This window comes from Vanessa tameamea, chromosome 27, assembly GCF_037043105.1.
Source record: "Vanessa tameamea isolate UH-Manoa-2023 chromosome 27, ilVanTame1 primary haplotype, whole genome shotgun sequence".
Classification (NCBI taxonomy): Eukaryota; Metazoa; Arthropoda; class Insecta; order Lepidoptera; family Nymphalidae; genus Vanessa; species Vanessa tameamea.
Genome location: NC_087335.1, coordinates 3,305,523 through 3,323,645, shown reverse-complemented (window position 1 = coordinate 3,323,645; position 18,123 = coordinate 3,305,523). Strand labels below are relative to the sequence as shown.

Sequence of the window (18,123 nt, the reverse complement as noted above, 5' to 3'; positions counted from 1 at the left end):
AAAAGTATATAAAACTTGTTAAGTGAATATTTTTTTGGATTTTCAAAGGCGTTACTTTAAATTTAATTATAATGGAAGTCCTAAAAATGCTGCGAATCCAATTATAGTTGTCATATCGTATATCATTGTCGACTTATATTTAACGAATGCTTTTAAAAGTATAAAATCATCAATCCGTCTGGACATACAATTTAAATTTAAAGGGCGGCGAGATGAGTTAAGTAAAATAAAAAATGAGATTGAAGCCATGCGTGACGGACTGCATGCATTTCGGAGAATATCATTCAACCGCCAAAGGCTCAGTGTGCGAATTTTTATTGCATTTTTATCGTTTCGGACCTCTACAGACTCGTCTGATGACATCAAAATGTGGATCTGGCGCCAAAAAAAACAATGTCCTTTTGTTTGTAGTGGGTGGTGGCATTTACATGCATTACTTTTGTGTGCACTTTTTATGTAAAGCATGGTTCAGACATGCTTTTTCAATTTAAAGTGTAATAATACATTAAAATACAGTGGACGTACTAAGTTTTAATATCCTAAATTATTGTTAAGAAACCTAAAAAAATACAATTACGTATCGTTGGCTTGAGACCATTATACATTTTGGTTTACATATGTTTAGTTAAGACTTATTTTGTTGCGTTTTGTAATAAAAGTTAAATTCACATCGTATTCCGCACGTAGCACCTGTCGGTTTGTAAGGTTAAAATTTAAAATACACAACACTTCTGAGAATAAAATGACCCTCTATTGTAATTTGCCGCCAAAACGTGCAACTTTTTTTTATTGATGAAAAGTCCAACATTTTTATCCATTAAGTCATTGTGTTCTTCAAAATAAGAAATCGAGACTGAACATTTTTTTTTTCATTTATATTTTTAAACGAAGGAAAAATAAAACCTTAGCAAATCGAATCCTCCTGTATATCTTTGGATGACTTTACCCCGATAACATAACTTTTTCTTACGGTATCCTGGGTCACATATAGGCTGGCAGGCTGTATATATAGGTTTTTTACTTTCTACACAATTAATCGTATCATACTAGTATTATACATGTAAGTTTGTAACCTGTGATTTTTTTAAAATAATAATTGCTAAAAAATATTGGTTATATTATAAAACGTTAAAAAAACTTAGGATTTAAACTTGGGTGTCATACTAAAATGGACATTGTCTTTGGCATTTATTTTATCATAGATTATATATAACAAAACGAAAAGAGTTTTTATTACTTAATTAATTAAAGAGAATGTCTGCAAAAGAAAGTATAAATTATCGGTAGCCAGCATTAATTACGTCGACCAGCTAGTATAGTATACTACTATATATTAATTATTCAAGTTATTATTTTAGGTTAAAATTATTTAATAATTAAATCAGAAATTGCGTTAGGTTGAGTAAACAAACCCCTATATATTTGTACTAAAATAAACAAAAATATAAACAATATTTGAAGATAGTGTAAAAATAACAGATCTCCTTTTCTCTCTTTTTTGGGTTTGACAAATCATTTTTGTACATCAAACTATCTGAATTTACATACAATTTGTGCGATGACTCAAAAGAACAAGGAACGCATTGAATCTAATAACATACCCAATTAAACCGAACTGTGACATCGCCAAATGAAAATGATAACAATAATTGTTCCTTGATTTTTTTACCAACATATTGAAGTTAATTTTTTATATGTCAAAACAGTTTAACTAATATTTTCTTTTATTATGAAATGGCAAAGGTATCAAAATTCTTTAAGCTACAAAAACTCATCAAGCAAGGGTTATTCGCTGTATAATAATCTTAAAAAAAAAATAACTTCATTTTTTATATCCTTTAAATAAATGGGTTTAGCTTGCACTTGACTCGAACAAATAAAAAAACATTATATCGAGCTGTCAAACAACCACAGCCAACCCTGTTGGTTATCACTCCACACCCCAGATAATAAACGAACCCCTGGATATAACAAGGGTCTGAATGTTATCGCGAACTGTAGCTTGTAAGAATTACATCGATATAACATAACACTGCCTTTGTCTGTTTTTTAGGGGATATACATATATATATTTATTGATTGTATATCAGGACAATACAGTAAAATCCCTATGTTTTCGAGTAAAGTTTATGGTCATCAAGAAATGTAAGGTTGTTACAGTATAGTGGTATATTCATGCGTAAATTATATTATTTATTATATATATTATATTATACATTTTATTTTCGAACATTAAAATACGTGTTTTCTCTTCCTATGATACAATTGAAACTTAATCGAGGTGAGTTAAGTACCAAGAATAAGATTAAAATCAGTATGTTTTTATTTAAAGACAAATTAATACGAAATCATTATATTTAATCTAATTCAGATCGCGATATTATCTTTTATTATTAAGGCCTACTTTTTCCAATAATATACGACTCGCGCAGTCCATGTTAAGTCTATGGTAACACAAAAACCGCGCTTGGAAATGTCAAACAAATGTCAATTAGCAACGCTTTGAGTGACGGGCACTCGTGTTGTGAATACTCTGTGAACGTAAAAAACTAGGTCAATATGTTACTGTGTTTGTATCTGTCGATTGCTGTTTATAAGTTATTACTACTCAGTACTCTTGTTATTTTAAGCATTCAATACATTACAATTTACTTTTAAATTCACACATATTTCATAGATCATTAGGTAATTTTAAAATAATTTTATTATTGTGTTTTATAAAATTTTATAAATACAAAAACATACATTTTAAGTTCTTCATAAATATATAAAATATTTCTGGATAAAATTTACATTCAGCTAATCTTATCAATAGACAATAGAAATCGCTTTATGGTCATAATATGGAAAACTATTCAACGTAAATACTATAGCCTCAATTGTCATAATAATAGAGGCTATTTTATGTTACCTACCGTCCATAAAACCATGAAATGAAAAGTCCAGACCACGTCTAGACGTCTGCAGTGCCGCGCATGCGTAGAATATATGACCCTCACGTTGCCAAAAATCGACGGAGTTATTTTTAGAATACACTCAAACTTATTTTAGTCTTAACTCGAAGGCGATCCCCTATCTTTGTTATACCTCAGATAGATATCCTGAACGTAATTTTTTTATATCTTTTTTGATAAAAAAAAGACATGAGCACTTCAGACATAACAATTCAAATCGAGCTAAATACGATGCTCAATTGATTCAGCTCAATTATGTCTTAACCGTCGAATAGATTAGGATATTTGATGATATTGTCAATATCGTAATCAGAATATCGCGTTATAACTACTATTTGTTTTCGACCCATTATTAAAGCTTGGCTACGAAGTTTTAATAATGGGTGCAAATGAGTCGGTAATTCTTGTAGGCTTTACGAAACAGCATTCTTCCTGGTTAAAGCAAATGAAACGGAATGGTGTATGAATGTCATAATTTAAAAAATAAGCCCAACCAATATAAAATCTATGTATTTATAATATTGATTGTAGCTTCTGAATACATTATGTTTCTTATGAACCTTCGTATGAGTAATCGTGATACTCGTTATATTCAAATATCCTAAATTCTAATTAAGAATACTGAATCTTGTCATCGTATAACAAAATTAGTTCAACGGTGAAGACTTAATTGAGTTAGGTATGTCAACTGAATTTATTTCCCCATTATTTTTACATAATAGATAAGCAAATTGACACATGGACCATATGATGGTAAGTGATTACCACCGCTCATAGACATTGACAACGTAAGACATTTTTACCATTCCTTGCAACGCCAATGCACCATCACTTTGGAAACTTATATGTTACATTCCTTGCACCTGGAATAATACACTAGCTACTCGCTCTTCAAACTGAAACATTACAATACAAAGTATTGCTGTTGTCATGAGTGTGTGGTATCTAAACAGGCTCGCACAAAGTCCTACCACCAAGTAAATTCTAATTTATCTTTGATATTTCAGAGTATACACCACATACGGATAATGACAGACAGAGTAATACAATATATGGATTTTAATCATATTATTTACTATAGTAGTAATGGAGTCGACGACTTTTGAAATAATAAGTTAAGATAGTATAAGTTAAGTTAAGAGTATGAAGAAATATTTCGCGTTATTAACGCAAAGATTCCAGTTGTTATCAAACTTTATTTATCTAACAGGCCATTCATCTCCATTCACGCTCCTCGGAATAAAACAACAAATAAAGAAACAAGCAATGCATTGTGGTCCTCGTTAAGTCATAATTAATCGAACATTATGGCGTCATGGCGTGCGAACTGAATGCATGCATGGATCCGACATAACTGATACATAATTATAAAAAAAAATGGCAACTTTTATAATTGATACATATAAAAGCAATTTATATTAAATAGTAGGTAGTGCCCTATACACGCATTTATATTGATTGAGAATAAATTTGATAGTTATAAACTTAAGGATACCATTTAAAATATAATTTATGTACAAAAAGTAAGCAATCTGTAAAAAAAAATTAAGCTGTGATAGTTAATTATTCAGCCCTATTTATAAGAGCAATGTGTACAAAGACTATCACAGACAGTTCAACAGAGCATATAAAATCCGGATTACATAGTCGGTCGGATGTGTAAACTAGTAAGGCATAGATAATATCTCTCGAGCGTATGTTACCATCGTATTTTATTATACTTTATAATCCGGAGGAACTAGTAAGCTAAGTGGTACAATTGTTGTGTTATTTTTATTGCTTTTGTTGTTTGCTTTTAATTAAACTGGTTGTAAATTATACATTCCCCCGGCATTTAAGGCAATGAATAAATTGATTGAAGTTAATAATTTATCTCTTTTTTTTGCTTCAAAGTCAAAAATATTAAAGTTATTTTTTTATATTTTCAAATATAAATAAAGTATATTTTTCTTTTTGTCCTAAAAAAATCATAAGAAGTAAGTTGATTTACAATCATGATTGTAATCAGACTTACAAAACACCTTCATACTCAAAAAGTAGAAGACGGTTTTGACTAAAATATTTTATAGCAGTCTTAAACAATTTAAATGTCATCTAATTTATTAATTGTATGAGGGGATCGAAAAAGGGGTAAACAAAAAATGAATACAGTGTCTGAAACCAATTTCTAAAAAGGGCTTTATAGTAATTAACGTAAGACATAATTTAGCATGAAGTAAAAAGGAAATTTCGCCACAACTACGAAATGTATTTAAATGCTAAATAATGTTTTTACTAGTGTTCGCCCTGTTGTCGAAATTTGATCACTATCATTATAAAAAAAATACACGAATTTGCAAATTTTTAACATAATTTCCTACTCCAATTTCCATTTTGTACTCATAACATTAGGCTCGTCAACCAAAAAAAAAAATCGATCGACAAACAGATGTGAATAAAGTACTAAGCAGTTTTGTCTTTGACATTAAAGATATATTTTTTTAGTCCGTAGGTTTGAATCTTAACTGAGAACTTTACTGACTTTCACGTCATGAACGATTTCAAATAACACACTTAACTTACTACTTACTAACTCATACACCAATTAGACGCACGGATACTAAAGGAAAATTTCGCTTTTAAAAGGAATGTGCGCAAAGTAATTGCTTCGCAGGAAAACCTGTGTATTTAACGTTATATCATAAATATAGGGTACATTACCGCATTATTTATAATTAAGATATCAAAAGAAATACATTTTCTCAATGAGTACATATCAACTAAGAAATCTTATTTTAAAAAACAGCGAAATATATCGTCTCTTGAAAGACAAGTCTATGTTTATAATCTAATCCAACCATAAGAAGAAAAAAGCCAAATAAACAACATTTGACAGCAAATTGACGCGATATCATTGGTTGAGAGCTTGATTAATCTATGATATAATTATATTTAATATAGATTTGCGAAAAAATGGCGTTTTGAACGTCGACGTAGAAAAATTAAAGTGGAAATAAGTAGTTAAGCGTAACAGTGTTGTATTATAAATAAAGGTATACTAATCATAAACCCTTAGTAGTGCACAATATAGCGGAGTTATTAGCAAATCGCATGAAATACCTAAATCTAAGGTTTGTTTATCTTTTTTCCTACTTCCATTGGAATAGGCTATTCGTTCTTTTTTTAGTAATTTTTTTTTTATAAAAACCCTAAACCTATATTAAACTTACTCAATGGGAGTAACTTTCGTTTTTAAAACAAAAATTATAAATGTAACTATGCCCAAAAATATTAGACATATATTAAGGTTTCGAAAAAAAATATATTGCTATTACTTAACAATTGCGAAAAAAAGTCATACATATAAGTTAATTTAAAATTAAATAACATTTTATATTCTTATACCTACTATTGATGTAAACTTTTACAACAAAAATTAATTCATTCATAATTATTATCTTCCTACATTTATAGCAATCTTCGTCAACAATTTGTCCTTTCATTTATGATGAATACTGTCTTCTTGGGTATCTCCTATCCAACCTATTTATAAATGATTAATTTCAAAGAACTTTATTCAAAGATAAAATTACAGCCGCTAGTTTACAGTAAATATAAAACATCGCAATTAAAGAAAAAGCTTCGTGTTTCATAGAGGCTAGTTCTTTTTAACTTAAAAGACTAATGCTTGCTACCTAGCTAATAAATTAAATGTTTCTTTTAGCAGTCTGATGAATGTGACCCTACCTTTATATTTTTCATTTGCATAATGTAAAGCCAGCTGCACACGATCGATAGGACAAAATGAAGTTCTTAAAGCACAGATAATAAGTGCCATATTGAACGAGTACATTTCCACGTTACGTCAAACAAAATTGAACTTTAGGCACAGAGAATAGAATTTGTTTTAAATTATGAATGACTGTTGGTTCATAGTGCAGTCAACCTTGAAAACTGTACAAAATTGTTCAACCTATTATATGCTCTATTGTAAAAAAGCAAGAGTGAATATCGTGTAAGGAAATTTTATACATAATTTGCAACTTTCTGGTTGAATTTTATTGTACAATATGGTTAGAGTAAGGCTAGGTCGTAAGTCTTTTATATTTACAAATCGTTACTGAACATTGTTAGGAAAGTTTAGACATCTTCGTATTTTAATGAAGTTTGCTCAGTTTTAATGAAAGTGGCATGCCGCGCCGTCCTTCTCTAAGTTCAACAGTGAGGCCCATATATATCTTTTTAATTAAACGCCAAGTACTCTACCATTATATTAAAAAGAAAACAATGTTTATATCAAAATTTAGTTTTCTAGTTAAAGTCAAGTAAAAAAAAATAATACAATTTACAGAGTTTTAATATCATTACAATTTTTTTATTACTTTTGTTCGCTGTGTGGCCGAAACTCAAGCATGTTATGAAGATGATGAAATGCAAACATTGTTGAAAATATATGTATGTGAATTAGCAAGTTCCGAACATTTTTACTCTTAATTTTTATTGATAACACAAAAGCCTGTAGCTATCACAAAAAAAAAAAAGAAAATGGGTATGTACTGAACTATTTTGTCTTTGCCTATTCAGGTAAAGATATGAGCAGCAATAAATTATTAAATAAACATAATACGTTTATAAATTATTGCATAGACTAAAAAATGTTTAGAAACACGATGCACAAGCGTTCCTTTTTCAAATGCAACACGAGAAGGCAACCCGTGCGCATTGCGATTAATTTGATACGAGTTGCAACATGCGGTAGACGGCACTTGCTTACTTCTCTTTCACATACCGCCACCATAACTGTATATTACATATTGAATCGAAATAAAAAAATGCTTTAGTTACGTATTACTTTATTGGATTAAAAAGCGCTATTTCTTAACGCTTTTAACCATTGCAAGTGGCATTGACTTACTTTCAATCAATTTTAAGTGCAAAATAACTAAAAAACTTTTATACTTTTCTACATCTGTAATTTATCTCATTACTGAGTTTGTTATTTTTAAAATTAAATCAGATTTGTACATAAGTAAAGCCATAACGCAATACGAGATTGGCAGGAAACCACTGGCGCCAGAAATCTTTACCTTATGCGGAGCTTCTATTCTAGACTTGAAAAAAATTTATATAGACGCATTGTTCAAATAAAACAAACTTCTTACATACATTCGTTCAACTTGTGTTGACTTGTAACGTTGTCACGTCGTAAGTTGACGATCGACGACTTTTTTAAAAGAAATAAAGTAAAGGTTTAATATTGAAGTATATTTTATTAAAATATCATAAGTTATGATAAAGACAATTATCTGCATTTGTTAAGTATAAGTTGTTATGTATAAGTTACTCCTGAAATTTTGACTACTCAGAAACTGGATTCTTGATCTTTAAAAAATACTGTCGTGTCAATGCGAGAATATTCATTCATTCATATAAAATATTAGGACAATAAATTATTAGGTAATTTAATAAAAAGATTTTTATCGACATTCGCGTCAGCGCACTGCATGAAAAATGCTTTGGCAGCCTTTAACGGCCAGCTTCCTATCCAACACAACTCTTTTTGAGAAAGCTGCTATTGGTAAGATAGTTCCACGAGACAGGTACTGCGCTTAAAAAATATAAAGTTGGCTGGGATGGGGTGGCTTTTGTCTATTAAGCGCATGACTTATTTTTTTAATACTTTGATTTTGGATTGTACTCCGTAATATATTATTTTTTATTTCAAGATATTACTCTTAATATCGACTAAATTCAATCATCTGTTAATAAAACATTTGGTAAGAAGCATACACTTTAATAGTGAATCTGTTTGGACACTAACTGAAATTTGTTGTTATATTCAGTATTTATATTTTTTGCCTTTTTATTTAGGTCGTCATTATTGGTTAACAATTCAAACATAAAAATGTATAAGCACCTTGAACTAAAAACTTGCAGTCACGCGAGATCGTATCGTTGTAAAATCGATATATTTTTTTTACCATTTTATTCCGAAATGGATAAAAAATAGTAATAGATACTTTAAAATTATAAAAAAATCTTACAATTAGGATTTCTTCGCTTTATTCATTATAATTAAATGAATTCTACTATCCAGTAATTACGTCGAAAAAATTAAAATAAACCCCATCTTTTCAATTAACATGAGTAGATTTTAAAATGTATATATAAAAAGGGAAAAGAGAAATATTAAGACTATAATATAAAAAAAAAAATAGCCAAGCATAAGTTCTATAATTTTTGAAAATTTCAATTGCATAAATTAACAATTCTTCTTTTAAATCTTTTATTTCTCGAAATGTCTAACGAAGCTCATTGCAGCTTAATCGAGAGTAAGAAAGTTTTCAAGTCTTGCACCTCAGACTAAGAGTCTTCTGGAGCAATCTTTTGCCTTTTCTTTTGAGAGTAATTTCTTATATAAATAATTGGTTGCATTATTGACAATTATAAGTTACAAACAATTGTATATTATAATTTCGAAAATACTGTCTCTGACCTAACAAACACATATACTAAAAACAGATAAACTATACACTTAACTAATTTAATAATTTTTTATGTTGAATATGGCAACATATATAAAAAAGGGAAGTTTAATCAAAAGATTCTAAAGAGTAATATTTTCCTTTTATTACCATAAATTAAAAAGTAATACGAAAAATATGACTCACAATGGTAAGTTTTCATTGAGGCAAAAGGCAAAAATATTTTTATACAAAAAAACGTGCCAGCAGAACATTCATTAAGACTTTTATTATTGGTCTGGCGAAACAATAGGAAAGAATTATTTTTTATTTTATCTACAAATTCTACTAACACGGAAACCAGGCAAGAACCACGAACGATCAATTAAGCGTCTTAAGGATAAGAAGAAAGCGGTGAAAGTCGATGAATTAGTATGCGACATGGTTTAGACATCGTATTTTGATCTAGACTATAGATCCTTTTCGGAACTTGGAAACAAAAGTTTTATGTAACTCGGTATTTTTATCATTAACATGGTAAACCTAGAAGAGTCCCATTGCTTCAGTCTCCCTTTTTTGTAAATTATAACATTTAACGTTACATAAATTTGCTTAGTAAAATTCTAGGAATGATACTCATGATCTCGAAAGACATGACAACCTCTTGGAATTCATGAAGGAGATTATCGTTGTACATTAATACATACAATATACATAATAATAATACATTAAAATTAATTTTATACCTTAATAATTGATATAGACGGAAAAAAGCAACTGCTAAGACTTTTTAACATTTTAAAAAATAATTCAAATCTCAATTTCATTTTATTGCATTCTTTCTTTGAATTTTAAAGCTATACATGCACGCACTTCATCCATTTTTTACGTTACCAACCGCAATCAAAGCCTTTTCTATTATTTTACTCTATGATTACGGTTAAAAACCGATTACAGTATTCAATTTAATTAAACATCCGTATCTCTTATTAATTTGACTGGACTCGTATAGATAAGGTAAGTTAGTATGTATAGTTTAATTGTCTTCGACATTTAAATTATTAATCACAACAGTCAGCAGGGTTTATTAATTCACTAGACAAACAAAAGTGTAAAAATAGAGACCATATTATATTGTTACGATCAATCCAGCATAAAATAACTCGTATTGTAAAAATGACAACGGAAGCGCAGTTCATTAATTCTATTGTTCAGTACTAAACACTTATAATCATATTTATATAGAATCATTGAAATATATTCTTTATTTGAAAAGTCAAACGAAATTAAATTGAAAATACGAGTATTGCGCTTTTCCACGGTAGCGAAGATTAATCGTGCCATATACAGCCCTATAGTGAAGTCATAGCTTGTTACTAATATATCTACTATATTTAATACAGAAAAGATGAGGCTTTTTAAATTCATTATTAATAATATAAAGTATTAACTAATTTATAAGAGACTGACTCAAAAAACGAACAATAAACACTAAGCACAGATAAAGGAAATTTCAGAACGTGAAATAAAACATTTTTCTTTAAATAATTTGTGATAAACAAAATCTTCATAACTACGGAAATGCCTTAACTACTTTTCCCTATCTGTGCCTAAACATTCCTAAGATAAACCATCTATATTTGTCGTGTATTTCTTAATTCATTTACACAACTATGTAGATTATTGTTTTCGAATTAACAGCTTTAATACGGGATCGTGAATTTTAAGTCATATTTTGACTTCATCACCTTAACCAACATCAAAGCTTCAATGTACAGTCTAATAGTAATTGAATTAGTTTTTATTTCTTTATATACCACCATTAATCTTAAAAACGGGTTGATATACATATTTTGATAGAACTTTCATATTTTTATATCTTATAGAACGATTGCAATATAAATTACCTAATTAAGAATATATTGCGAAAAGAGATTTCTATTTACAGATATATTTATGTTAATAAATAAATGCTATAAAACTAGCTTTAATTAAAAAGGCCAATTAAAAATTAAATTGTCTGAAATCTTTTAGACGAATTCAAAGTTTTCTTCATTTTCATAACTTAAAATAACATAGGTATATACTTATTGGACATCATTTTCAAACGTTTTTTTTAATTAGGCTGTATGTTTCTCTTATTTAGACTAATCTAGTCCTTAAAAATAACTTTACAAAACTTTAAAGATAAGAATAAGCACAAAAAAGCTTTAGGCAAGTAAATTAATTTTATTGGCAAGGATAATATTCGGTAAAAAAAATTTAGAATTGATAAGTCACGTTTTTTTTTTAAACTTGAAATTAGCAACTTAGAAAAGAAGGCGATGAACCGATGGAGCATAATGTATACTAACCATATGAAGAAATAGAGCTCAAACCTGTATACCTGTGTATTCCCGCATTTGCCTTAGTATAATGCTACTTCGCATTAAATGCTATTCAAAAACACTCTTAACTAATTATTTTAAAAAATAATAATAATCTTTCCGTAAAAATAAATCGAATAAGAAACTTTACTAACCAAAAAAGTCTTCCCAAGTCATAGAGTGATCCGAGTCAGCGTTCGCACCGTCCATCTTCAAGCCACAATGCAACGCTTAATTAACATTTTATAATTGTTAAAACGTAAAACAAAATATCACATTACTAACACTGTACACTTCATTTTATTTGTTGACAAACAAAAGAACATCGGACACGTACGCGTAGAGCGACACACGCGACCACACGGTCGGCTGACGACTATTGAATGAAAAAGTTACAGAACAAAATTGTGAATACGGACTTTGGATTTTGAAGTCTCGTTACTGGCGAGTCGTTAGACGTGATTCCGAGTTCCGACTCTCATTCCTCTTCACACTTTTTCAAATTTACCTTAATAAATGAAATAATAATAATATTTCTAAAAACATATTACATACTGCATACAAAATATAATTATTGTACTATTATTATTCATTAAAAGAATTTATCACTAAATATTTATTATTTTATACCTTACATTTACCATAACCTTAATTTTAATATATATAGCTTAGCTTAAAATAATAGCAATTGAACACTAAGCAAAGCCAAATAATTCCTCTCCGCAAGTGCCATTTTCGATATTTAGCGCCCTATTTACTTGTATTATTTTAAATTTTAATGACTAGTTTTTTTATTGCCAGTTATCACGAACTGTACGTATTGTGCTGTAAATTGTAGATTGTTAATCGTACCTAAGAAAAAAATGTAAATTATAAGGAAACCATTAAAGATATAACATTTTATTTATAATGACATAAACAAAGAATTATTTTTATTTGTATAAACATATCAATAACTTTAAAAAATAATATAATTAAATGCTTGGTCTTTTTTACCTACTATTATTTATATTAATTATTAATAATCATAGAAATCTGTATGTGTGAAATAGTTAAAAATGTTCTTATTGTTACAACAACTTCAAATTTATTTTTTATATTTGGCAACAATTAATCAAATTGATCGGTTGATTTCTAACAACATGGCGAACATTCGTTAAAACCATCACAATTTGTTATGAGTCGTGGAATTTTGTTTGTTAATGAAAGTAAATTAGCGGAGTGTATATCATAGGCAATTTGAATGATCTTGAACAGATTTTCATCGTAAATAAAGGTTTTTTAGCTTCTAAATATACCTATCTTCGCAGCCATAAAGAAAAACTCGTTTGGTAACTTTTTGAACCTATAATTAAATTTTAAACCTAAAATTTATATTCTAAGAAACTGATATTTGTCATCCTTTAAGGAGTTTCTTAGTATTAAATATTTTTATTTTGTTCTAGATAGAAATCAGCAAAGAAATAACCGATAACATTCATCAGGAAGATCAATGAACTTTTGAGTGGATTTTTGAATTATTTACAATGCCCCGTCGGGTTCATGAGGCTGAAGTAAGATTACCTCCCAAAAAAATTAAGGTCATAGAAGAACCACCTAGTTTGGATGTCAGTTTCTGTGACGACGAGGCTTTGCCACCGGGCATTGTTTTCACGGATGTCTTGCAAAAGAAGTGGCGCATTGGAAAGCCCATAGGTAAATGATGGCGTTAAATATAACTAAAATTAAACAAAAGTTAACAACTATGTATTTATTGCTATAAATGGAACAGGAATATGATTATAACAATAGAAAAGTATATCCATAATAAGTGTTTTAATATGTTAAACATATGTAACTTAACAAGTGTATCAATTTAGGTAAATTTCAATTCTACGTCAATCTTAAATTTTAACATGTGTAAATAGAACTTCTTAAAAATAGCATGCCACTTTTTCAAGTTACAAAATAAGTAAAAAGCAGGTTTTTGGTCTTTTTTTTTGTTGTTTTGTTTGGAGGTTACCATAAAAAAGACATATCTAAAATAGGACCTTATCAATTGCAAACTGTATGTGTATGGTGATAATTCTGAATGAATGCAAAAATGATCACATGGCAGTCCCATGAAGTCAGCATATGACTTATTTTAGTACATTACTAACTTATATAGTACATGCAATAGTATATTTTAAACATCTTTAATAAGATAATAAAACAGTTATTATGTTCCTGAAACATATTTTCAGGTAGAGGCAGCTTCGGCAGAATCTACTTAGCTTCAGATGAGACGGACAAAGAAGTAACAAAATTGAATGCTCGATATGTAGTCAAAATTGAACCACACAGCAATGGACCTCTATTTGTTGAAGTTCATTGTCTTATAAGGACTGCACAAGTTTCAAAAGGTAATTTAAATATCATAATGAATACTCAGCAACTTCATCATATGTTAATTAATATCCAGCCACGTCATAATAAATATTTATATTCTGTGTATAAAGTCAGTTTCAAATTAACATAAAAAAATGCATAGTAATTAAAATTTCCTTATATAATTAATAAATTAAAATATTATTTTGATTTTTTTCAGTTAAGGCCTGGTGTCAACAGAACAAACAAAAACGACTGGGTATGCCAGTCTACATTGCAAGTGGATCATTCACAGATGAAAATACTAGTGTAAAATACAGATTCCTAGTCCTACCTCGCTATGATGTTGATTTACAGAAAATAATTTCTAGAGCAAAAGTCTTAGATAAAAGAAATGTTCTCATAATAGCTTTACAAATACTTGATGTTTTGGAGTATTTACACAATCAAGGTTACACACATTCAGATATCAAAAGTTCAAATCTCATGCTAGGTTTTGATGGCAATAAATTTAATAAAATGCCTAAACCTCCACTGTCTTACCAGAAAGATAATAAACAACTTGTATTATTGTCAAGAAAACATAAGAAAACTAAAACAAATAAATCTAGAACATCAAATTATTATGATGATGAGGATTTTATTGTCCGAGACAATAGATCATCTTTGGAAGGGCTAGAGGACAATGATAAAAGACTGGCCAGTGTTAAAAAGAAATTGAGAAAAATACTGTCTGATAAAGACAGTAGAACCTTGCATCGTCATCATGCTTTTAACCTCAGACAATTGTCTAATTATGTAAACTACGAAGATTTAAACAGTTCTGTATGTTCTGACCAATCTTATCAGAAGCTTTTAGATGATTTTGGCAATAAAAACCTGATTTATGCATCAAGAAAAATACATGAACTAAATGGAATGAATATTAAAGAAATAAATGATGTAGATCTAGATGAAATTCACAAAGAGGCAGTACTTGGTCAATCTAATGGACAAGTGTACTTGTTGGATTATGGTCTTGCATCTAAATTTCTTGATTCAAATGGTAATCATAAAGACTTTGGAATGGATGCAAGAAAAGCTCATGATGGTACTTTGGAATACAGTTCAAGGGATTCTCACATTGGCGCACATTCTAGGCGTTCTGACTTAGAAACTTTGGGATATAATTTATTAGATTGGCTCACTGGTATTCTGCCTTGGAAAACAACAGAAGTTTTAGCAGAACCTGACTTAGTTCATGTCCTCAAGAAAAATTTCATGAATGACATTAAATTGTTATTGAAAACTTGCTTCAAAACTGAATTCTATCCTCAATTTATGGAGAAATATCTTCAATATGTCACTAGTCTTGACTTTACTGATAGACCAGATTATGACTACTGTAGAAGCTTATTCAGAACTGAATTGTTAAAAAGTGGTTATCCTCATGATAAAGATTTATCAGTCAACTTTGCTGAACCACCTATGTCGCCGATGAGTCGGAAATTGTGTTATGCTAAGAGGTTTGGCAGGAAAAACACTTCAACAGACTTTTTAGCCAGAAATGGTATCAAAAAGGCTTATGAAAGAGAGAATATTTGTTCTTTTGAAAATGACCTTAAATTAGAACTGTTAAAACAAACACTAAATACGTCAAGTGAAGGTCTTCGGAAACCTTGCACATCAAGAAACTTCTTTATATCTGATGCAGACTTAGTTGCTCGCTTAAAGAAATCTCTGATGCCTCATGACATTTTCGGCAAAAAGCTCTCGCCGAAGAATTTACGATCAAAGAAGAAAAACATAACACAACGTAAAGGCATCAGAAGACATAGAAATAGTATTGGTAAATTTGGTAAATTTATGGGCTCAGACCGACAATTTACTTGGGCAGAGATATTAGCAGGTAATCCGGAACACATAATACGTAAGGAACGGAATCCTACCTCACATGATAAAAGTGAAGAAGATGATGATTCAACTTGCAAATATAGAATACGAAAACTCTCTAATGCCTCGTCAGAAATCTCTGAATCTAATTCACAGTCTCTTCTATTACAAAAAGATTATTTTCAGAACATGATTCCTACATATGCTATGAAAGAAGTTGTAGCAAACTTAAAAAGGAGAATAAATGGTAAAATTACAAAAGATTTAAATGATTCAAATCCAGCCTTAGTAGGTTACACACCAGCAATGGTAAAAGTATATAAAATGAAAGAAAAAAGAGAAGCAAAAGAAAAAGTTGAGGCAATTAAAAATCTAAATGTAGAGAAACAAGTTCCTAATACTAGATGTACCAGGTCAATGACTAATAAAGCTAAACAAACCCAACCGAAACAAAATAAATTGAAAGAAAAACCATCAAATGTCAATAAAGAAATAGTAAGTGATATAGATGAAAATGAAACACAAAAAACACCTAAAACTAAAAAAAAAACCACAAAAAGCCCAAGAAATTCTAAGAAAGATGTAGAACAAATAGAAACTCCAAAAAGTACTACTAAAGTCGTAAAACGTAAGTCATTTCAAATGTGTAAACTTTCCATTTTAAATTTAGTTAATGTAAATGCATAGAAAAAACTACTTTCATAAGCTAATTATTTAATACACCTATTCGAGAATAATTATGTTTAATAATCAGGTAATCAAGATCATAAGTTATATAGTCTAAAACCTGTCTCAAAAGGCATGCTCTAAGAAACAAAGGGAAAGGTTGTTTTTAAATTGGCATTAGTGAGAAATGTATTCAAGGCTTGAAACTCCAGTCTGTTACCTCTTCACACTATAATCACTGAACTGATTTTGGTAAAATTTGCTATAGTGGTAATTTGAGTCCCAGAAATATATTTATTTTATACATGGAATTATACAATTTCATACATGGGATACTTTTTAATTTATCCATCATAGTGGTAAAATAGGGGTGACCGAATAAAACAGGTTCAGTTAGAGCCACAGATTACAATCTACAATACAATTTTTTTTAATATTTATTCCTATTATCCAACTTAGATAAATTATACCTTTTTATAGTAAATATAGAGTATGAATGAATCCAATTTAACCCTTATTATAATAATGTGTCTGTTTACATTCTAGGAACAGTACGAAAGAGGCAGGTACCAATCAATAGGAGGAGGTTAAGGAGCAGCAAACGTAAAAAGCAGTAGTATAAGTCGAAGTGAACGTAATACTTGTTATTTAAAGTTCAAAATTTGATTAAATATTAATAGAATAAGAAAAAATTGCATTTTTAAATTTAAAAAATAATAAAAGATTTGTAAAAAATGTTATCTGTGTTACTAACATTAGATAAATCATTATTTGGAAATTTTATTGATTATTCTCTAGTTATTTTTTTTTTACTGATAATAAGACAAGACAAGAAGTTTTAAGTACATTCAACTTATCCCATTCTTTTTAAGATATAGTGATCCTATCTTCATCATTTATTATTAGTAGTTGTCAAAAGCAGCCATTATTTTTGTTTTTTGTGATTTCCTACAATACTTAGATCAATAAATCATCTGTTTTCAATCGTTTTTTTTTTATAGCCTTTAAATTTAATATATTGAGTATATTTCAGTGAATTATTTCTAAGGCTTTGTCCAAGTGAGCCTAGCTCTACAAAATTCCTTCAACAAATCACTTATTCTGGGCAAAAGCTGCTAATGATAACCACTACCATAGGACTCGACTTATTTCGATAATTAAGGAAAAAAACATTCGCTAGTGTTAAAATTGACTGCAATTCGATACTGATAATTAATTTTACAAAGTTATGATTTTTCTATACTTAAAATAAATTATTAAATCAGTATGTAAAATTAATGTATTTTACAAACTAATAGTAATGAATGTTGCCAAGCCAGTGTTGTCATTATCATTTAAATTTCCTTAATTTAAAGTAACCACTAACTTTGATGCAAACAAAAGTGAGCTACATTCAAGTGGTATCAGAGAAATTTAGATTTTGGAAAAGGAAGTTTATAGGATGACAAATCTACTAATTAATACTAAATTATT

The 18,123-nt window shown here is 29.1% G+C and overlaps 2 protein-coding genes across 3 annotated transcripts in view; one reads left to right on the top strand and one right to left on the bottom strand.

The window, feature by feature from the left end:
- LOC113391992 (uncharacterized) overlaps positions 1–12,161 on the bottom strand; it is a 110,558-nt gene extending 98,397 nt beyond the window's left edge. Inside the window, exon 1 of the mRNA XM_026628166.2 lies at positions 11,919–12,161. Within this exon, the coding sequence (XP_026483951.2) occupies positions 11,919–11,973 (55 nt within the window). The 5' untranslated portion in view covers positions 11,974–12,161. The remainder of the gene's footprint in view (positions 1–11,918) is intronic.
- Positions 12,162–12,862: 701 nt separating this feature from the next.
- On the top strand, positions 12,863–17,634 carry LOC113391999 (uncharacterized). 2 transcript variants are annotated; one of them, XM_026628189.2, is made up of 5 exons: positions 12,863–13,094; positions 13,209–13,458; positions 13,989–14,147; positions 14,333–16,612; positions 17,197–17,634. In XM_026628189.2, the coding sequence occupies exons 2-5, from the start codon at positions 13,290–13,292 to the stop codon at positions 17,265–17,267; spliced, it is 2,679 nt and encodes an 892-aa protein (XP_026483974.2). In that variant the 5' UTR covers positions 12,863–13,094; positions 13,209–13,289; the 3' UTR covers positions 17,268–17,634. The 2 variants fall into 2 exon arrangements, with proteins under 2 accessions (XP_026483974.2, XP_026483975.2); XM_026628190.2 differs by having other exon boundaries at positions 12,871–13,094; positions 13,213–13,458.
- Positions 17,635–18,123: the final 489 nt, after the last annotated feature.